At 30.6% G+C, this 20,822-nt stretch overlaps 1 protein-coding gene across 1 annotated transcript in view; it reads left to right on the top strand.

Annotated features, from left to right (window-relative positions):
• Positions 1-3,240: 3,240 nt before the first annotated feature.
• The window catches only part of LOC121118795 (carbonic anhydrase-related protein 10), a 39,078-nt gene continuing 21,496 nt past the window's right edge, over positions 3,241-20,822 (top strand). The window contains exons 1-5 of the mRNA XM_040713379.2: positions 3,241-3,419; positions 13,795-13,848; positions 14,064-14,200; positions 18,339-18,524; positions 18,846-19,008. Of these exons, the coding sequence (XP_040569313.1) occupies positions 3,335-3,419; positions 13,795-13,848; positions 14,064-14,200; positions 18,339-18,524; positions 18,846-19,008 (625 nt within the window). The 5' untranslated portion in view covers positions 3,241-3,334. The remainder of the gene's footprint in view (positions 3,420-13,794; positions 13,849-14,063; positions 14,201-18,338; positions 18,525-18,845; positions 19,009-20,822) is intronic.

Below are 20,822 nucleotides of genomic sequence, written 5' to 3'. Positions count from 1 at the left end.
CCATTCAATATATTTTTTTGAAGGAGAGTTAGACAAAATTGTCAACAATATGTGAGTGCTGAAGAAATATTAAAAAAGTATAGGTTGAACTAACATAGCCTATAAGATTTTTTAATTTTATTTGCTATTGTGAGGCATACACCTTGTTAATTCGACCAATTACATTTTTTTTAACCCTACTAAGACTTCCAAGCCCTAACTTGAGGGATTGAAACTATTTTTTTGATATTAGAGGGGTTCCGTGGATATTTATGGTGCTTTGGTGGGGTTTTTTAAGAGATCCAAGGGTACTCTTAAGTATCCTGCACAACCCGAGGAATTGGAACTATTTTTTTATATTAGAGTGGTTCCTTGCGATACTTTTGCGGTGGTTTTTAACTATCCCACCCAACCCTGGGACCCCTTCCAACCTGAGGGCTTTGAACTAGTTTGTGGTGTTAGAGGGTTTCTTTGGATGTATAGGCAGTGGTTTTTAACAATCCCACTATACCCCCAAAACAATTGTCAATCCGATTCAACCATATTTTAAGGGGCCCTAAGTTATTTAATTACCCCTCTCCTCCTCCTATATTGCAATACTACTACTCATACTTGAAGGCACTCCCTTGTGGGATGGAATAAACAAATATGTTTATATATTTCTCATAAATAACATTATACGAATTTATAATTTGTTATTATTCATCATGAATCTTGAACAAAATAAGGGAAATTTTCCTCCAGTGCAATCTTCCACGGGCCATTTTCTCGAAGGCAGTTTTCCGTACACTTTGAACAATGTATGAAGCGTCCCTACTAAAACACATAGGGTCTTTCTTTCAAAAACAGAGACAGATACAGACTTTAGATATAAAATAAACTTGTTTAAAATTCTGAGTTATGTACCTAGGGCTAAGTTTCATTCTGATCATACCAGATTCCTGGGATCTGGAAGGCAAGTTTGTAAGTGTCTCAAAGTTTTTTTGAAGGTATGAGTTGTGGATTAGAAAATTCAGCCAAAAAATTAAAACTCCAAAAATCGAATTATTGTACAAACTGAAAAAGGCAGAGCCCATATTGAATACTAATACAAAAAGAGGATTAGCAAGTTAGTCTTAGAATGTATCTTCATTGTGGTTGAAGGAGGAACATATTTCTAATTATCCTAAATATAATGGCCAAAGGGATAAACAAACTTACTATTTTGTCTATCGATAAGTTTTACTAAATTCTGGAATAATGTAAGACATTAACGGAATAATTCGAAATAGAACATATAATACGGGTACGTCCTGTTATAATTATATTATTAATCATTGAATAGCAGGTATATTCACTCCTTACAATTCAAGTTCAACAAATCAATGTTCAGAAAATTATAAGAGACAAGAATAGACTAATCAAGTGCAACCGCATGCAATTTTTGCTTTTTCCTAGAAATTTTAAAAAACTGCACTAAAATATTGGGGGGTTTGTTCGTTTCATTTACAGCTGACAAAAATCCGTACAAGTTTCTGATGTTGTACGGGAATTCCATAAGGCTCTAAATTTTGTTATTAAAATGTGAATACTCCAATGGTGATGTAATCTATTTGATAATAATTGAAAGAGTATTTCCTTTTCATTCATCATTCTAAAGGTAAAATAGGATTGTTATATACATATATGTAATGTATTTAGGTACATATACCTATATTCTTAAAAGTGTATCAAATCAAGGTTTGCTTCAAAAATATTACGTCATTCATTTGATGCCTCAAAGACATTGAAGAAGAAACCATGGCATCAACTTGGCATGTCTATTATTAGAATATCAAACTTTATGTGATAATCTCATTTATTATTAGGATATTACATTGTAAATAGGTAGAAATGAAATATTTATATTGTACACTTCTGACAAAAAGATCCCTCTAGGATGAAAGAAGGAGAGAGAGAGGGACTGTTGAAAGGGGATAAATAATCATAGAAACGCTATAATAACATATTGTACATACTTTTGATACTCTTTGTTTCAAAAGATAATATTATTATATAATAATGTTTATTTTATCAATTGTAAAATACATATTAAAGAACCCCGCAAAAGAGCTCTTACATTAAATTTTTGTATTTATCTTTGATTTGGATTATAATGAGCTAAATATTTCATTGAACAAAGCGTCACCATTGATTGGTGGACTATGATATATAATAGGGAGTTATCGGTCCCAAAATTTTGATGTTCCTGCCATCTTAAATCGTAAGAAGACGTTTGAATCAGAGAATCAAATCAGTTAGTCAGAGAACAAACTTTGATAAATGACGTCATCATAGAAAGCATTCAGAGACGTCATCACCAATCCATCTTAACAATCAACATGTTGTTGTTACCTCGCTAACACAAAAATATACAGTATATTTGATTCTAACCTGTCAATATTTCTGCTTCTTTTCTCCTAATCAGTGTTCTGAACGTTGATTGGTTGAATTAAAAGTAGCTCCTTTTAGACTTTGAACAATTAATAACAATTATTTAATAATAGTTCCATAGTTTGAGAGAATTGGTAATTGAGTTTAGGTATTTTTTCACAGGAATGGTATTTGCATGATACCATAAAGGTAACAACAGATCACGGGTTAAATATGAATAAGAGTAATAAATGCTTTAATTATCCCTAAATTAAGAATAATTAAAAATGATTCTTGTTTCTCTTTCTCTTGGTCTCTTTAAAATAATGAACTTTTCTAAGGACCAATAACAGGGACGGCATTTGACAGGATAAGGCGTGGAAGGACCACCAATTTTAATTCCCATATTAAGAACTGATATAACCTTTAATATGTGTTTTTTCTCCAATGAGTTTGCAAATCTATTTAAATAATTTAAAAATAAAACAAATAAGAAAATGAAAAAGTTGATAAGATTTACATTGTATCTACAAATACAAATACAATTTAGTATAAAGTACCCTTCCCTTTGAGTGCGAATTATAAGGCTTTTTCTTTTACAAAAATATTTTACAGACAACTATAATAATTTATTTATTTCCCGCAAAACTATTTTATTTTTTAGGCGTTAAAGTCTCGCGAATTCTATCAACTTTTCCCCCCATTTCTGCGGAAAGCACTCCTTAACTACGTTGCGCCTACTTTTTTATTTTTGGTTGTACACCATACTACTTAAGAGAAAAACGGACGATAAAAAATGGGAAAAGCGGAGGGGAAAATAAAGCTCCCCGGTGAAGGAGTGGGGGGGTAAAGAGAATGAATTGGTTCTTTGATTTTTTTTTTAAAGTCTTGTATTGTGAATAAAAGCATCTTCTAATGTGAACATTCCTTTTTTTTGAATAGAAATAAATTAAATCTAACGAAAATGAGGAGTGAAGATTTGACAAAGTCGAAATCCATTGTTGCTTACCCATGTCTGACATTCTTCCTCACTCTTAGTTCCCTTATAGGTAAGATATATTGTCCTTATTAACCACTTCTTCATTATTTGCGATCCTTGATCGAAATCAGGATTGTATAGAATAAAATATGCCCCTTTTCCCCAAATATCAGAAAAGCTAGAGCCAAAAAAAACAAAAAATGGTTGTATAATACTCAACTTTTCTTTGAGATATAGGATAAAAATTAATTTTGAAGAGTAGAAGTAGCTTTGTGGAGAAGGGATATTTTCGTTAAAATAAAGTCAGTTTTTTTTTCTTAGCTATAAATTAGGGATACTATTTTAATTATTGAGTATTTTCCTTTCAATTTAAAACTTACTAATAAAAGAAAATTTGAGATATTGACACGATCAGAAAAAAGTCAGTTTTCAAATATAATTTGATTTATTGTTCCTTTTTCTATCAATTGATACATACGAGTATATACAGTTTTATCACAAATCAAAACTCAATTATTGAAGATAAGTTTTAAATATTATAACATAATACGACGCAATTGTGATGATAAGTTCAAGCAAGTGTTGTAATTTTCCTTGTATTGCTTATTTTTCTTTAATATTTGATATATTGAATTTATACCACAATAATAATAGATTTATTATAAAAATCTTAATATATTTTTTATTTGCTATGATAAATTAAAAGTTAATCATTAATAGTGTATTGACTTGGTAAAAGTCCGATTTGATTAAATTTGTTCTTAAATGATTTTTTGAAACATTTTTGACCAATATTTTGGTATGGATCTCAGTATGAGACCGTCGATCACGAACGTGGATGGATTTTTTGGATCCAATTATAAATGAGTCCGAGTCAGAGCGAATTTTTCTTTGAAACACATGCTAATAATTAATTCAACACCTTAAAAGGTCAATTGATTTATTTTTCAAAAAATGATTACTTAGTCTAATTCTCTTAATTTATAAGTCCCCCTATGAGTAATAAAGCCCAAAACAAAATATGTTGCAACTATTTTGAGTATTCCTTACTTCTTCTTCTAAAACAGTTAAATATTTCGCATAATATATAAATTCATCAAATGATTATAAAGTCATCATTCCTATGAACTAGGCATGTAAAAAACAGTAATTATTTTGTTTTGTTTCTACTCCTTCAAATTCCCTATTTGATGGACAAGGTATAAAGTAGTTGTGTCTGATTTTCAAATTATTCCTCCTCATGTGACAGGTTTATCAACGTGTTAGTGTGTACCGTTGTTACTCGTACATTGCCAAATATGGTTTCAGAATGGTACTTTATACTTTGACAAAATGGTGGATCATAGTTGTTGTATTTAATATATGTATATAATGTAGTATTCTAGTCACAATTATCTCTGCTATCAAGGGTTGTATCGGTTCTTAATTTAGGACTTAATTGTCGGTCTAGTCCTATCTTGTTCCTGTCTCCAATTCTTGAAAAGGCCCCAAATTTTAAAGCACCCTCTAGAATGCATCATTTTCACTAATGTTATAGTAAAGTATATCGATTTACCATTTGAATTATTTCCCTACAACTTTAAATATCTTTGAAACACGTGAATATTTTCTCATTATTCTGTACTTAGGCCTAATTCAAGTCTAAATTAGCCATACTAAAATTATACAAATTTGATTTATTTTGACTTAATTTTCTCAAAGATTGTTTTTGGGACGGCGTTAGCATCATTAAAATTTAAGAATCGATATGGTCCTACTGTTTTCCGTTCATCATCTTAAACTATTATAATTTAAATGAAAAAATAAGTGCACAATGCATTTCTTTGTGATCCAGAATAGTATTTTGTAGATTTATCAATAAGAGACATTTCAACTTCAAGTAACCAAAAAATTTACCATAATTAAAATTTAAAGAATTATTGAGTTGTATTTTCTTTTTAAATATTTGTTTGTTCACTTATTTTAAATGTATGTTGGCGTTTTTATACAAGATTTTTATATTTCTTATTGTTAAAAAAAATTATGTTGGCGTTTTTTTATACAAGATTTTTTCTATAAAAAAACACTATGATTATTTTTATCGTCGGTTCTAGTATTTTGTTGTCACGAAATATTATCGACGTGGGTCGATTCGAATGAAATTGTATTGAGGCCAAATGTGTTCTCCCAAGCCTGCTGGCCACAGACAGGAATAGGCAATAATCGCTTAGTTCTAAGTTCAAACTGCAGGGTGGATGCATAAGAACTTCCCATCCGAGCTCCTAGCACCTCCTTTACGTCATAAAAGATGTGCACGGCCTGGTGTTGTCTTGATGAAATACGATTCTTCTCCTATTCACCAATTTTTCTTGTATCCAGCCTTCTGTAAATGGTTCAAAACAGTTTTATGATCAGTGTTCAGCTACTGGACTTCTAACATGGCGGTATATCTCGATATTTTTCATGATCTTAATGATATTTTCAACGTGTGGACGGTGAACGTGTGAGAGGGGACGCCGTCCTGAGTCCAGACATAGTTCTTTCCTGATATTTGGTCTTCAGCTATGAAAAGAGGGTGTACCTAACCATATTATAGGAGGTCTCTTGTCTGTTTTTTGGTCTTGATTTGAAAAAGAACGGAGGGATCTTCTTTCTATCAGAGACCACAACGCTGAGGACCATTTTATATGCCAGATATTTGGTGTAGTAAATCCCTTGGACCTCTTCTTTTGTTTCCGCAAGCCAACAGTCGTTTTTAGCGGTTGCGGAATTGGTTAACTGTGAATATCTTCTTGCCCCTGAAAATTTTCAGAATTGACCAATTTACATTTATCAATGTTAGGATTTTCTTGCACCTCTCGAGCATCCTGATTTTCATGTCCTCTTTCAAAAGGTGGCGTGGGGTAATTGTAAAAGAAACTAATCACAAGTGGTGCAACATAGCCCTTTTGATAGTCCTAGGAGCCAGAGTAAGTCATTGGCGAGACCGTGTATCGACTTAGTGGGATCCTCCTTTATACTCTTCTCCAAACTTAACAAGAACTTTGTATCCCTCTTTAAATTTTGTCCTCCACTTCCTGACATCCTTTAGAGGTCTTTTACATTTTTTTTCATCTTGGCCAACTTAAAATATGTGCTAAATATGTGAAACAATGAAGCATCCAATAGTCTATTCGTAATGAGAATAAATAAACTAATGTTTCTTTGTTGTTTTTTTTTTTAGTACAAGTCTTACTCGTTATTTTCTCCACACCTATCAAAAAATATGATGAAAAAATGCAATTCAGCTCATGGCAAAAGGATTAAATATAGTTAAGGTTATGCCTATAAATACATATGGGTACCTACATAACTATAATAAATGTTATATTCTTGAGTATTTCATCCACTTTTTCTGCGCATGTAGCTTGAGAGGCACAATAAGATTTAATTTCTACATAGGTTTTTTTAGAAATTAATATAATATGTATGTAAATGCCTCACAGACAATTGGTGATGCAATCATGTTCACTCCAAAAACTCTGTTCCTAGTTTGATGATGAAATATAAAATGGTGTGGCATTTTAACAGTATGAAATCAGCCTCTACGTATATTATGTATGTATAATATATGTTGATATCTGCAAAATGGGCCTTTAAATTTTATTTGCAAATTATTTTTGTATTTTTAAATATAAAATATTTGGGATATTATCCCACACAATTGAAGGTGACTTTATGGATGTACAATTTAGTTCTTTCTCATATCCCTCAAAATGAAATCCTCCACAAAGTAAAAAGTTAACATAATCTAAATTCCCTTAAATAATATGACCTTAACTTAACAAATTACAATTGATTGAAATGATCATTCACTGTCTATTGTGTTGGATTTATGTCTGCCTTTACTTGGGCAATATGGATTTCATCATCATCATCATGGAGGATGTCATAAGCCATGACATTTTAAAAGAAAATGTATATGCTTACTAGTGTTGTGTTTCAGTCTGAAAATCCTAGACCGATCTGAGACCACGTTATGCTTTTTAGTTGACCCAACTAATTTGATCCTTTAAAGAAGTTTGGTCTGAACCGATATCAAAGAAAAATTCGCTCTGGATTGGCCTTACAAAAAATGGGTCTCTTATAAAATTCGCTCTGGATCGACTCTATAAATGAATTATTGATGACGGTATATTTGTTTCAAAATTGTATACATCGGCACATTAAAAAAAATAATATATGCACAACACATAAAGCATAAATAGGGGGGGGGGGAATACAATGAGACCAAAAATAATCGATCTGTAGATTGAGATCGAAAAAGTCGGTCCACGATTTGAAAATGATTAAATTTCAGTCAACGGTCTGATTTTGAGGTATGAACCGAAATATCCGTCAAAGTCGATCTAGAAAATAATACATAAGACTGAACCAAAAAAATCGGTTTCGGATAGAGTCTCAACACTATTACTTACCTTCAACGACCCTTCTTGATATGTACAAGATGACATTTAGGCGTTGATTCCCTTCGCCATAATGAATTATTAAATTAATTTTATGATGTGTTGAATATAATATTTGACAAATTGTTAAGTGAATAACACTCTTTTATGTTGCTTAGAGACATCCATCTTTATACTCAGGATAAATATTGGGTGGTCTAACCCTTACCCTACCTCATGTTGACAGGCCTCTACTGAAGAATTATTATCTTATGGTCTTAGGTACGGTTAATAACTCAGTCACGGTTAATATGAATGTAAAGGATTAGTAATTAAATATATTATGTAGACATTTTATGTATACTTTTTCCCATTAAATAAATTAAAAAATTATTCACAAAAAACAAATTAAATTAAATTTCTTTAAAGTCATCATTAATATCTCATGTAAGCCTTGTTTCACTTGAATAAATCGGTCCCTCTAGATCACGTTGTCTTAATAAGTAATATGCAAAGATGTAAAACATTTAAATAAATATCACATACCTTAAACTTCTTCGTTGGAATCTATACAATGACCTTTTTATCCCTCCTCGAAGGTTCTAGTCAGTTTTTAAATATTTTTTTTCTTTCAGCTCAAAGCAGGTTGAAAGTTCACAATATTATCTAGTGCCGTAGCTATGGAAGGGCACTAAGGGGTGTTGTCCCCTTCCAAACGATGTTTATGGGTAGATTTGTAAATTCTAAACATATACAAGAGCGCGAGTTTTTTTAAAGTTGGCAATCTGAACAGTGTTTTATCGTTATTCTTCCACTTTTGAGGAGAAAACATCTAAGTATAAAGTGTAATTACAAGTATTTGTGCTCTTTTTTTAAAGTTTTAAGTCCTTCTTGGACTTGAAGTAGAGTTGATAATCGACAAAGGAGTAGTTCTTGTGCATTTGTCCTTGCTAGATACGGAGTGAGATTTGTGTTTATTTCATTCCTCTGTAAGTTTCTTGCAGCGAATGTAATAAAACACCATCCGGCTAACCTCCTCTCCCCTAAACCCTGAAAACAAAGTAGCGAAACCAAACCCACGCGATCAATATTTATATAAGGTAGAAGTCGTATCGACACATTATTTATTGTCCACTACGGTTGTTGAATATCTAAATCACCAAAACTAGGAATACAGCCTCCATGAATTCACCCCTTAACTAAATTAACAAGGTAAATACTGCGAAAGGAAGAAAAAGCTACATGTCCCATAAGGCAAAAAGACAAAAAGTGATATGATAACATCATCCGTGTTATCATAAAAAACGACATCTTGACTAATAAGAAAAAATAACACCACAACCAGCTCCAGCTAATATGTGCGTTTGGCTACTATGTCTTAAAGCTTTAATCTCCCCAAAACATTCTTTAATTGGTCTGGGTTTCCATATCATTTTCGTTTGTTTTTTTACATACCGAAAGGGCTTATAATTTTAAACTCTATTTCTGTCAAAATATAAATTGTATTCTACTAAAACTGCATTCTAAATTATTGTGCTTATTAATCGTTTATTTTTAAATCCCCTCAGACCTACGTCGAGGGGGTCTAATATGTAAAAAGAATATCAAATTTTATAAAAAAAAAGTTGTTAAAAAATACCTCTACTTTGATATAAGTCTGGTTACAGGACTGATATTATCACAAATATACATTTAGCCATGTGTATGCATATATTCATGTTGATATTATATTATTTATTCTTATGACAAAGGCTTCATATAAAGTAAATAAATAAAAATTATAATTTGTCTATTCAAAATTTTGAATTGTTTATTTTAGCTTTGAGTATTGTTCTAACATATACACATAGTCTATATTGTACATAGGTAGATCTATTATATGAATGCTGAAAAGGGATTGTCTTATCTAAGGAGCTTAAAATAGATTTTCTTTAAATAAAAATAACAGACAAACACTCTGGGATTCCTTGAACACCTCTTAATCATACAGGTTCTAAAAATTTCTTATAAATTAACTCAGAAAGTAAATAATACCTAGGCTTGTAAATTGAAAGCATTTTTGTATCTAAAAAAACCACCAAAAATGAACATGGTAACCCTGACGAAGTGAAGAATGTTGGAGAGGAGAGCAGCATATCTGTCATGGCGTTTGATTCAATTAGCTGTTACACAAGGGATCAAACAAAAACAGGGACATAGACAGGAATGACTCTGTTTTTGATCCTGAATTTTACTCTGAGTTCAAAAATACATAGACTTATAACTCATCTGCGCTATTTTCCATCATTGATGAGTACACAACTCCTGGTTTCACTTTATCCTTATATCTTCTCTACTCAAGAATGAAATAATGATTATAACTAGTAAGTTGTCAATATCCTCGTGTGCATACATTTAAAAAAGTTTAAAAGTTATTTGTCTGCATCAAGTATGAAAATAATATTATCGGCTACTATGCTAAAATAGAAACCAAAAATTAACACAGTCACCCTGATAATTTGAATAATATTTGGAGAAAACAGCTTAGCTGCTATGACGTTTCATTAAATTATCTACAAGCAGTTGTGAGATGAAGAAAATAAGCAGAAACCCCACTTTGTTTCCAGCAATGATAGGGTCCAGGAATTACAGTAATATCGATCCTCAATCCTACACTGAATCCAACAAGGACAAAAACTTTTAAGTCCACAACAAATTCTCAATCTTACCTTTTGTCTTTCACTCACTTGTGATTACTTTATACTTATTATGCTCCCCTTCAAAAATGAAAGAATAATTAGAACAGCTTTACAGACACCTATTCACATATAGCAAATAGAAAAAGTAGCCCGCCCTCTCTCTTCCATTATTTTATTATTTCATCTATAGTGGTCTCTGTCAGCAGATAATAAGTTGTCTATCAAAGTTGATTTTCTTTTTGACTTACACTCACTAGAATTTATACAGTCTTTTCTCATCATACAAAAAAACTCGAACGCTAAAAAATATTTAAGATATACAAACCTCATAACGTCTAATATATAGCTAAATACAACCCTTGAGAAAACAAGTTTCCACATGAAAAAATAATATAACAATTTTAGTGTAGACCTTCAGTTATTATTGTTAGTTTTTTTTTTTTTTTTTGGACTTAAATCCTTTATTTAATAGTACTTGAACGTTTCATTAAGGCGAAAAAAATGTTGTCTTACTTACAAATAATATATATGAATGGACTACATAATTAACACATTCACATAAATTATATATGTATTAACATTATATTTTTAATAATGAGGAATTGTAAGGAAGTTTATTTTTCCCAGGATTTTTAAACTAAATATATATTTTTAATGTTGTTGGTATCCTATTGAAATTTTTGATTACTATGCAGGTAAGGTTTGGATTTTAAATACAAAGATATATATTTTGGTAATAGTGTTGTGTTCTCAAGGTCAAGGGCACTTTGAGGAATTGAAACTAAGTCAAGATCACAATTACAAGAAAAATGTAATCTAGTTACTTTGGTTTTGGTCTTGATAACAGAGACGACGCAAAGAAATACAAATTTTTTTGTTAAATTTCTATATTCTTTGCAAAAGAAGGTGTAATAATAAAATTGTTAAAAAATAAAAGTATGTTGTCAAAATATTTAATAGTTTACAGTTGATTTTTTTTTTTTTTTTTTTTTTGTGAATATTCTATATGTATCGCATAATAGATGTAAAAAAGTGAAATTCATGTTCTCAATTTTTGTTTTGTTTTTGGCAAATAAAGCAGAAATTCCAAATATTATTTTCTTCTTTTAAATATTGTCATAAAGTGATATTTTTTAAATTTTGTACCCAAACAAAAAAAAATCTCAATTTATCCTGAACAATAAAAAAAAACATTAAATGTCACCTGAATAACATAAAGAGCTGAGCCGGTCAACCCCTCCTGCGACACCAAGACTTTCAAAAAAATGACTTGGAGACCAAAACCAATTTTGAGAACCACATTACTAATATGTAGATACACTACAGAGATATGTATGAGATAATGATAGCCAGAGGATTTCAACAACAACAAAAGTAGATGGGCATATTTTGTAATAGATTAAATCCTTTCTGTGGTCATACATATGTACAGTGTGCATAGTTATCCAGTAGTCATATATAAATATATTATTTGCCCCATTTCGCAAAACTTATTCAGGATTAGTTTTAATGTGTTGCATAAATCATATTTGTTCAATTCATAAATCAGGATTGGGGAGAAAATTGGGGACTTGATGGAGACAGAAAAATACCAATCCATACATTGAGACCAAACAAATTCGTCCATAATTTAAAAACCATTAAAATTTGATTCGAGGACTGAGATTGTGGTATGGATTGAAATATCAGTACAAATCTGTGTAGAAGAAATCACTAAAGACAGAAACTAAAAAAACTCGATCTTGAATCAAGTCTCAACACAAATACGTATGTCAGATTTTGAAGAAGAAAAATTACTTTATATACATAGAGAGACACATTGAGGCTCTCATTTTAAAAATATTTGAATGAAAACTTTGCAATCAAAATAGGTATATAGATTTATAAAATAAATTGTTTAACATTACAAAATTCGTATCTAAAATACATACTGGAAAAAAATGAACTACATACGTGAAAGGGATTTTTTAAAGAAGTCCAAATCTTTATTCTTCAAATTCTATTGAATTTCCAAGACCTCTAAAAATTTAGAATGTATTATGTAGATAATAGTAATGAGATAGAAATGATGATGATTTAATCTCATGGCTAACGGATTGTTAATAGGACAATCAGCCCTGCCAGACCTGTTGAAACATTTCCTGGAATGACTATTGTGTTGTTGCACACATCTCATTACCTGACGTCATAATAAAACACTTTTTGCACTCCCATTGGTACATTCATTAAAGTGGCATTATCATCTAATGATTTAACAGAAAAGGAGATGTGATTATAATTCATCAAGAGTATGTAGCAATAAATGTTAATTTCCGACAACTCCATGAACAAAACGGTTAGTTTAGAAAAAAGTGACTAAGAGTGGAGGATATATATCACTCTCTTTGTATCTTTCCTATAAATTCAGTTGGTATGTAGTTAGCCAAAATATATTAGGCAAAACTAGCAATATTCCGTCTTTTCTATATAAAAAAGTTAATCAAGATTTTTTTTAAATCCTAGTACCCAAAGTTGGGCCAATTTTTTTGTCCCCTAAAAAAATTCATCTCCTACGTAGTTTAAGACGAGTTTAATTTTAGTCTAATCCATCAACAATCAGAATATTGATAAGAGGAAATGAAGAAGAAAAATGGACAATTGAGAACATAATGCAATGTCAATGTTTATTTAAGTTGAGTAACTCCGTCATTTACGTCCATTTTCCCTTGATACGATACGGGGATCATATCTAAGTGAGACTAAAAGATTATAATCCCTTTTGCTCAACATTACCCTGCTTGTCAAATCCAAGTTATTCCTATCATGGATAGAGTAGCCTTATCTTCTAACAACGAAGAAGAAGTAATTTGCAAGATAATTAATTCTTTGTAGAGTTTATAAAAGACTCGCATTGTGCCAAAGATCGCACGAACCTTCAAAATATAATAGATATAGTCTATACAATGTACATATCTATTAATACATCCTTTAACTTAATTACTTTAGACTTATGTCAAAACTATTTTAATGACTCAAAAAACATATAAATATACCGTTCTAAAAACTTACAACAACATTGTACAATTTGTTTTTATTCAATAAAATTATTTTTGACCTTCGATCATTTACAAATAATACAATCATTTTATGGTATTTGTTGTATGTAATCCTCAAAATTGTTTTTAAGTAGTACATTACACATTTACACATATTATTGCAATAATGGATCTTAATACTAGACTTGACAAGGTAAGGCATATTATTTTGCCAAAAAGTATATTATAATCAGTATTTTATTAAATATCACTAATATTTATTTGAATGAGAAAAAACACATAATATGTACAGACATTAATAAACCTAATTTTATTTTTTCTTCTAAAAGTGCATTCAGTTGGAGTGAGCTGGGAGCAGTGGTGGACCTATGAGGGGATATCAGGTAAGATACCCGTTAATATATACTATTCTGTATTTCTTATTCATTTTTTCGGAGGGTTCAATGAATGGTTTCTAGGCTCTAAATACATACGTGGATTCATTTCAAGGTCAATCTACATTTTAAAGCAAAAACTGATTACGAAATAATATGTACCCAATATTTTTAACATAAATATCTACTTATTAATATGCAAATATATTTATACATATTTTTAGGAGCCTCATTTTGGGGACTCATTAATCCGGATTGGAGTCTTTGTCATCAAGGAAAAATGCAGTCACCTATTAACATTGACACACAAAAAATCATCTATGATCCTTATCTGAGGGATGTTAGCATCAACGAAGAAAAGGTATCCTCATTTTAAAATATGTATATATATTAGTGTTAGGTTTTGGTCTACAAATTCTAGACCGGTCTGACACTGTTATGATCTATAGTGGAACAACTTAATTCAGTTCATTATAGAAATTCGATCAGGAGCGGTCTAGATAGGTCCCAAAAAAAATCAGTCTGGATCGGACTTACAAAAAAATCGAACTTTGTTGTATCTCATTTAAAATTCGGTGTAAGTCGATTCAGACCATGGAAGACTTATTGATGACGTCATTTTAACGTGTTTCAAAATTGTGACCTTCGTTTAAATTACGTCTAATATGATAATTAATGTATTGCATAAATCATATTTCTATAAATTATAAATCAGGATAGGGAAGAAAAACGGTATATAGATTGAGACCAGGAAAAATCAATCCGACTAAATTTTCTTCTAAGGTCGAAGCTCACTGTTTGGAATGAAATACCGGTAAAGAAAAAAATAATTCAAGCCCGAACCAAAAAAATTGTCGTAGGAGTATGTTTCAAGACTAAAACATATATTTAATGACATTCATTTATAGTTTCTTTTGTAATGTATGTTCAAGCATTGTTGAATCCCAAAATAATAGTGTTGCGATTCAGTCCAGAAATTTTGGACCGAATTAATATCATAATAATTATTTTTAGTGGGATTTAAATGGTCTTGATTTGCTTCATATAGATACTCCGGTCTAAAGTATTATTTTACGGAACTTTTGATGAAGTTTAGTACGATCAGTGACGTTTTTGGGGGGAGCTATTGGCGGCACTTTCCAAAAGCCCACGTGTGTGTGTTTTTTTTATTTCTAAAGAATATAAGATTCTAAATCAAGTATCTAAAAAATATTTTTATGTTAATGTGCATTAATGTGCACATCTATCATTGTCATAGAGTAAAACCTTAGAGAAAGAAACACATAGATGCAAGAAATGGATTTCGATTGACAGTTCTGTAGAAGCTTAAAATCTTCAATCTGCTACAATGAACAGTAACTATGACTAAGGATGTTAAGGGTATTATAATTTCAATGTAAGCTTAAGGTAAGTAGTTGATTAGTCAACTTTTTATTACACCATCAGAACAAAGATAATATATAATAAATATTTTTTTCTTTGCATCAAAGTCAGTAAAAGTTGAATAAATTATTAATTTCCGTAGTTGAGATGGTTTATTATTATTATATTTGTCGACTGAAGTCTACAGCTCAAACATCCACAATATTTATCTAAGGATAAAATCCACATATTATCTTTGCTCATGATAATAATGGCTCTGAGGATGATTTCAATGAAGCAAACATCGCTTCCATGAAATCATTTTCTATCCATAGTCGGGAACCAAGTGAATATCACCAATATTTATGTCGAATTCTTAAAAGTAAGACCGGAATATTAAGAAAATCGATCTTGAACCGAGTCTCAACACTAGTAAATAACTGTATCCACAATGTATATGTGTATCTAATTATAGGGCAGTCTGTCCAGTGATTATTGTGTTTTTAATATATGAAAATTGATTTAAAATTTAAACCATAATTATAATAATGTTTTGGGCTTTTTATTATTTTATGATCTCATTTCGTCTCTGAAAATATCTTTCATGGATTTAAAAAAATTCATCAAAGATGAACTTTTCGTCTATTCGAGTGGGAAAAAACATATCAAATAATCATGACTCATGAGTAAGTCACCTTGTTTATTTTAACGAGTTACAACCAGGGCTTGGCCTTACATAGGAGTTTTTTTGTTTTTTCTTGTAAAATTTGACAATTTTTAACAGAATGTTGGGGGCATGTAAAATTTTTTGGATGGCGTTATTTTTTATTGACATTATATAGGACATAGTTTGTTTATTTTTTTTATTGTTCAAAATTAATTTAAAAATGTTGATATCTTTTCTGAAATATGAAAAATAATTTTTTTGAGGTAATTTGGATGTATAGTTTCATTTTTTGAAAGTAATTTTGTCATCCCATATTGGTCTCGGATCCGGTTACGCGTAAGAATCAAGGGATATGTATATCGCAGAGTAAAGAACTCCATGTTTAATCAATTGATAGTCAGAGTAATCCTGATACTTTCGATCACAATTGACCCTCATATAAATACATAATGGATATTGTATGTAATCAATGTTGGGTAGTATCGCGTTGTTTAGTAATATATTACTTTTCTAGGAACTAATAGTGTAACAACATTACTTTCCTAAAGAAGTAAGGAGTTATGTAACGAAATTACTTTTCAATTTAGTAATATGTAATAACTTATTATATAATACTGAATTGAATCAGTCATTACTTAAGTTATTAGTAAAATGTCTTAATGCCGTGAGAAGACAAAAAATCAAAGAGTCAAATATTGTTACAATGTTATTTTAATGGACTATAAGTTCATATCTAATATAATGTAAAATTCTTGAGTTATTTTTTAAACTAAAAAAATTTAAATTTGAAAAATTAAAAAGACTACTGCTATGTTGTACTATTTGTACAAATACAAAATTATAAACTGTACGTAATTCAGGAAATATTTTTTTGAGTTATTAGTGAATAATAATTTAAAATTATCAATTCAACGGAGCAAAGTTAGAAAGAAACTACTACTTTATTATTATAAATGTCTAAAAAAAACTATAATTTCTATTTTTATTCAGAGGATCCAGTACCACAAATATTCAAAGATTTAAAAGAATACTAATATAGAAAATGTAGTAAAAAGAAGTTTTTAAAGACTATGACTGTATATAAATTTACAAATACTCACCTGATTCAATGCAGAAGCTCGTCGAATTGATTGTAGCAGTTGGTAATCACTTAAGGGGATATCGAAGATTAAGTAATATAAAGTAAAGTGGTATAATTAAGATACTTTTAGAGGGAGGAATATATAATAAGTAACGTGTGTATAACTCAACCAAGTACTATTACCCTACGCTGAGTATAATATGTACATTGGCGAACTATTATTAAATATATTTACATTTGTTTGGATTACCAAGAGTAGATAAAACTAAGTATTTAAAATATGGTTAACTGTTATTCAGCAATTTAATCTCATTAAATCTGTACTTTGGCTTCAGAAAAGTACACACATAAATTGAATGAATAGTGCCTCTGGCAACAAGCTACATACATATACTCGTCTATGTGAAGCTAGGGATAATTACTACCATGCTTGAAAATAAATTGAAATCCCTCTAAAGAAAATCACAGATCATATAATTCAGAGTGCAAAACAATTTACTTTGAATGGTGCACCAGTCCCATATCCACATTTTGCTACTTCTTAGCTAGATGATGCATAAAAAGATCTTAATAGACTTCATACAGATTATGTATACTTCATGTTTAGTCTTTTTATTTTAAAGATTAAAATTAGAATCTTATGAAAATGGGTAAAAAGGATCCGTTATAAATCATTATTGATCAATGATTTCATGAATTGGCAAATGAGATAGAATTTTACTTTCTAATTCTGCAAATACGATTTCAGAAACAGAAAATTGTACTTGCCTTTTTGTATTAAATTAATTCACTCGAGAGTTAAAGAAATTTTAATAGGTTTAATGTTGTACATAGGTTATAGGAAAAATTGCTTTATCAAGGATGATATAACGAAAATATAATTTTAAATTATATAAAGTGTATTTTTTGGCTTGATTGTTCATGAATCCTTTTCTTTTGAGTCATATTTACTTAAGTTGGATAAGCCACATCATTATATTTAATTGAAACTGCCTATGGAAATGAAATCAATTAGTAAACTGCAAAAAGGATGCCACAAATATGTAACTCATACTTTAAAGTTCAGTACCGTAATCATGGTATTTGTATTGGAGGAAAGGGACTGATTTGAGTGACTATGGATGAAGTCATCATTAATAGTTCCAATAAATACTATTACTTGAAAAAATATTAGATTTTCGGGTCCCTTGACCAGTGACAACGTAACCTTAGGGGCCATTGGTCCCCCACTTTGTAGGCTAAGCATAATAGTTCAATAATAAAATTGTAAGGTTGCGAGACTATGACGTCCCTATTATATAATTAGCCCCAAATGCATTCCTTCGCCACTATCCTGTAGTGGTAATTATAGCACTTAAATTACTGTAATAATATTTACACTTTAAATAGATTGAGGGTGAATTGGTTAACACTGGACATGGAGTCAACTTTAAATTGGACCAAAAGCCTATGGTCAACATCAGTGAAGGTCCTGTTTTCTACAATTATCCCATATATTCAATTTCCCTTCATTTTGGTAATAACGATGAATCGGGTTCGGAGCATTTACTTAATGGGGAAACATATGTTGGAGAGGTAAAAAAGATTTTAAGATATATTGCGAGTTAACACAAAAATAATCTTGAAAAAAAATCCAGAAAGAGAAAAATGTCTCAATTAATTTTTTGAAAATAATATATGCATACACTTCAATACTTTGATCAATTATAGGTTTTGCATTCAAATTTATTGGGTGAGTTGAGATATTTAAGAATGTTAAGAATTTGTTAATATAAATTGACTTTAGATCAAATATAATAAAGATTCAATTTAAAAAATATTAATTCTAACTTTGTTTTTGTGTTGACAGATCTCATATTATGTTTTTAATAACCATGACGTCTCCCTTTCATTCAGATTCAAATCCATGGCTACAATGCAGACTTGTATGATAATTATACGAGAGCCTCCTATCAATCAAATGGTCTCGTGTCATTGGCCATTTTCCTACAAATAGGAGAAGTATCTAATCCAGAACTACGAAAAATTACATCAAATATTCATAAAATCAAATATGCAGGTATGTGCATACAAAATCCAATAGATATTTTAATTAGGTATTTCCTGGCAAAAAATTAATTAAATTATTAATTTCTTCCCCCCTTCCTTTTTTGGTATGCTCAATGTTGTAAACACATGATGTTGAATTTTATTGAATTTCAATATTGCAAGGCTTTGAGAGGGGTATTCTGTTACTTGATTTACAAAATATAATGACAACAGAATATTATTTACTTGGTATAAATAAAAAGGGTTTTGCTTCTCTACAACAAACAGCCCATACTTCAATGCCTTAAACAGGAAATGATTTATGTTGTGTTTTATAGCAAAATATTTATATTTAACAAATTTACTTTGTATTTATAAAAGCAAAGTTAAATACTACATAATTCCAGCTATGTATGTATTAGTGTTGTGTTTCGGTTTGAAAATCCTAGACTGGTCTGAGAATTTTATAATATTTATAGGACGGAACAAATTGGTGCATTAAAAAAGTTCGGTCTGAACCGGTTCCAAAGAAAAAATCGGTATAGATTCTTCAATAATAAAAATTCGGTCTCACGATTCTAAAAATGAATCGTTGATGACATCGTGCGTGCTTCAAAATGGTGAACGTCGACTTACAATTTCGTAATATGAATTTAAATTTGTTACATAAATCATATTTGTATAGAATAGGGGATATATTGGGACAGAAAAAATCTACTACTTTCTGAAAATGATTAAATTTCGTTCTACGGTCGGAAATTGCAGTTAAGACTGAACGGGTAAAAAAAAAAATTCTTGGACAGATTTTCAATATTAGTATGTAGGTATGAATATACTAAGTACTTACAAGTAGTGTTGTGTCAGTCCCAAATGATTCGGTTCAGACGAGTCTTTGTACCGGCCCTTACAAATCCTTAGTCGTACAGCTTTCAAACCCAATTTATCAGATTTAGGAGACAATTTTGTATAAGTTCTATTTAAAAAGCATTGAAATTGTCCTCCGAGTACGACCGTCGTACAGTGATCATTGCCCCCTCTGTGCAGGCCGTGTGTCCAAAGAGATCATCGACTTTCTCAAGTTGTCCTCTGCCACCGTGTACAAAGTTGCAAAGGAGTTTTGCAGGTTGCAGTCGGAATACCATATATGTACCAGCAATACGGCGAACCCACTCATACCAGCCATCTGTTACAAAATTGGCTTTTGGACAACTTGGAGATGTTCTGGTCTAAGGAAATGTGGCCCCTAGCTCCCTGGACTGCAATCCTTTAGACTTTTTTGTGTAGGGTGTCATGGAGAGGGAGTCCAACAAGCGTGCTCACAACAATTGGGCTTCTCTGAAAGCCTCCATTATTGAAGCTGTGAACAATATGAATAAATATCCCCAGGCGTGCAGCAGGCTCTGTGCCAGGATGGAGGCCATAGTTGAGACTGAGGGTGGTTGGATTGATTAGGTTCCTGGAGGATTCCTACATTTGTATATAAATGGATTTGTAAATATATTTACTAACTTAAGAAATAAAAAAGTTTATGTCCTGGTCTCAAAAGTTCTTAATTGTAAAACCGCACCCTGTAATTAGTGTTTGATTCGACTATTACTCAAACTCGAAAGAAACTCAACTTTACATACTTAAGTTGTCAATTTTTGGAAAATTACTCGAACTCGGCAGATTATTTTATTAAAAATTTGTCTTTTACTTGAATTTTAATTATTAAAACTCTATTTGAGTAATAATGCTCAGTAAAATTTGTAATATCACTCGAAAAGTTAGTAAAAACTTCATACAGATGCCCTTTTCTGATTAAAAGAATACTAAATGTATCAAATAAGAGAAAAAACGGAATAT

Source organism: Lepeophtheirus salmonis, chromosome 5 (genome assembly GCF_016086655.4).
Source record: "Lepeophtheirus salmonis chromosome 5, UVic_Lsal_1.4, whole genome shotgun sequence".
Taxonomy (NCBI): domain Eukaryota; kingdom Metazoa; phylum Arthropoda; class Copepoda; order Siphonostomatoida; family Caligidae; genus Lepeophtheirus; species Lepeophtheirus salmonis.
Note: the sequence above shows the minus strand (reverse complement) of the source record. Positions and strands in the feature narration are given on the sequence as shown.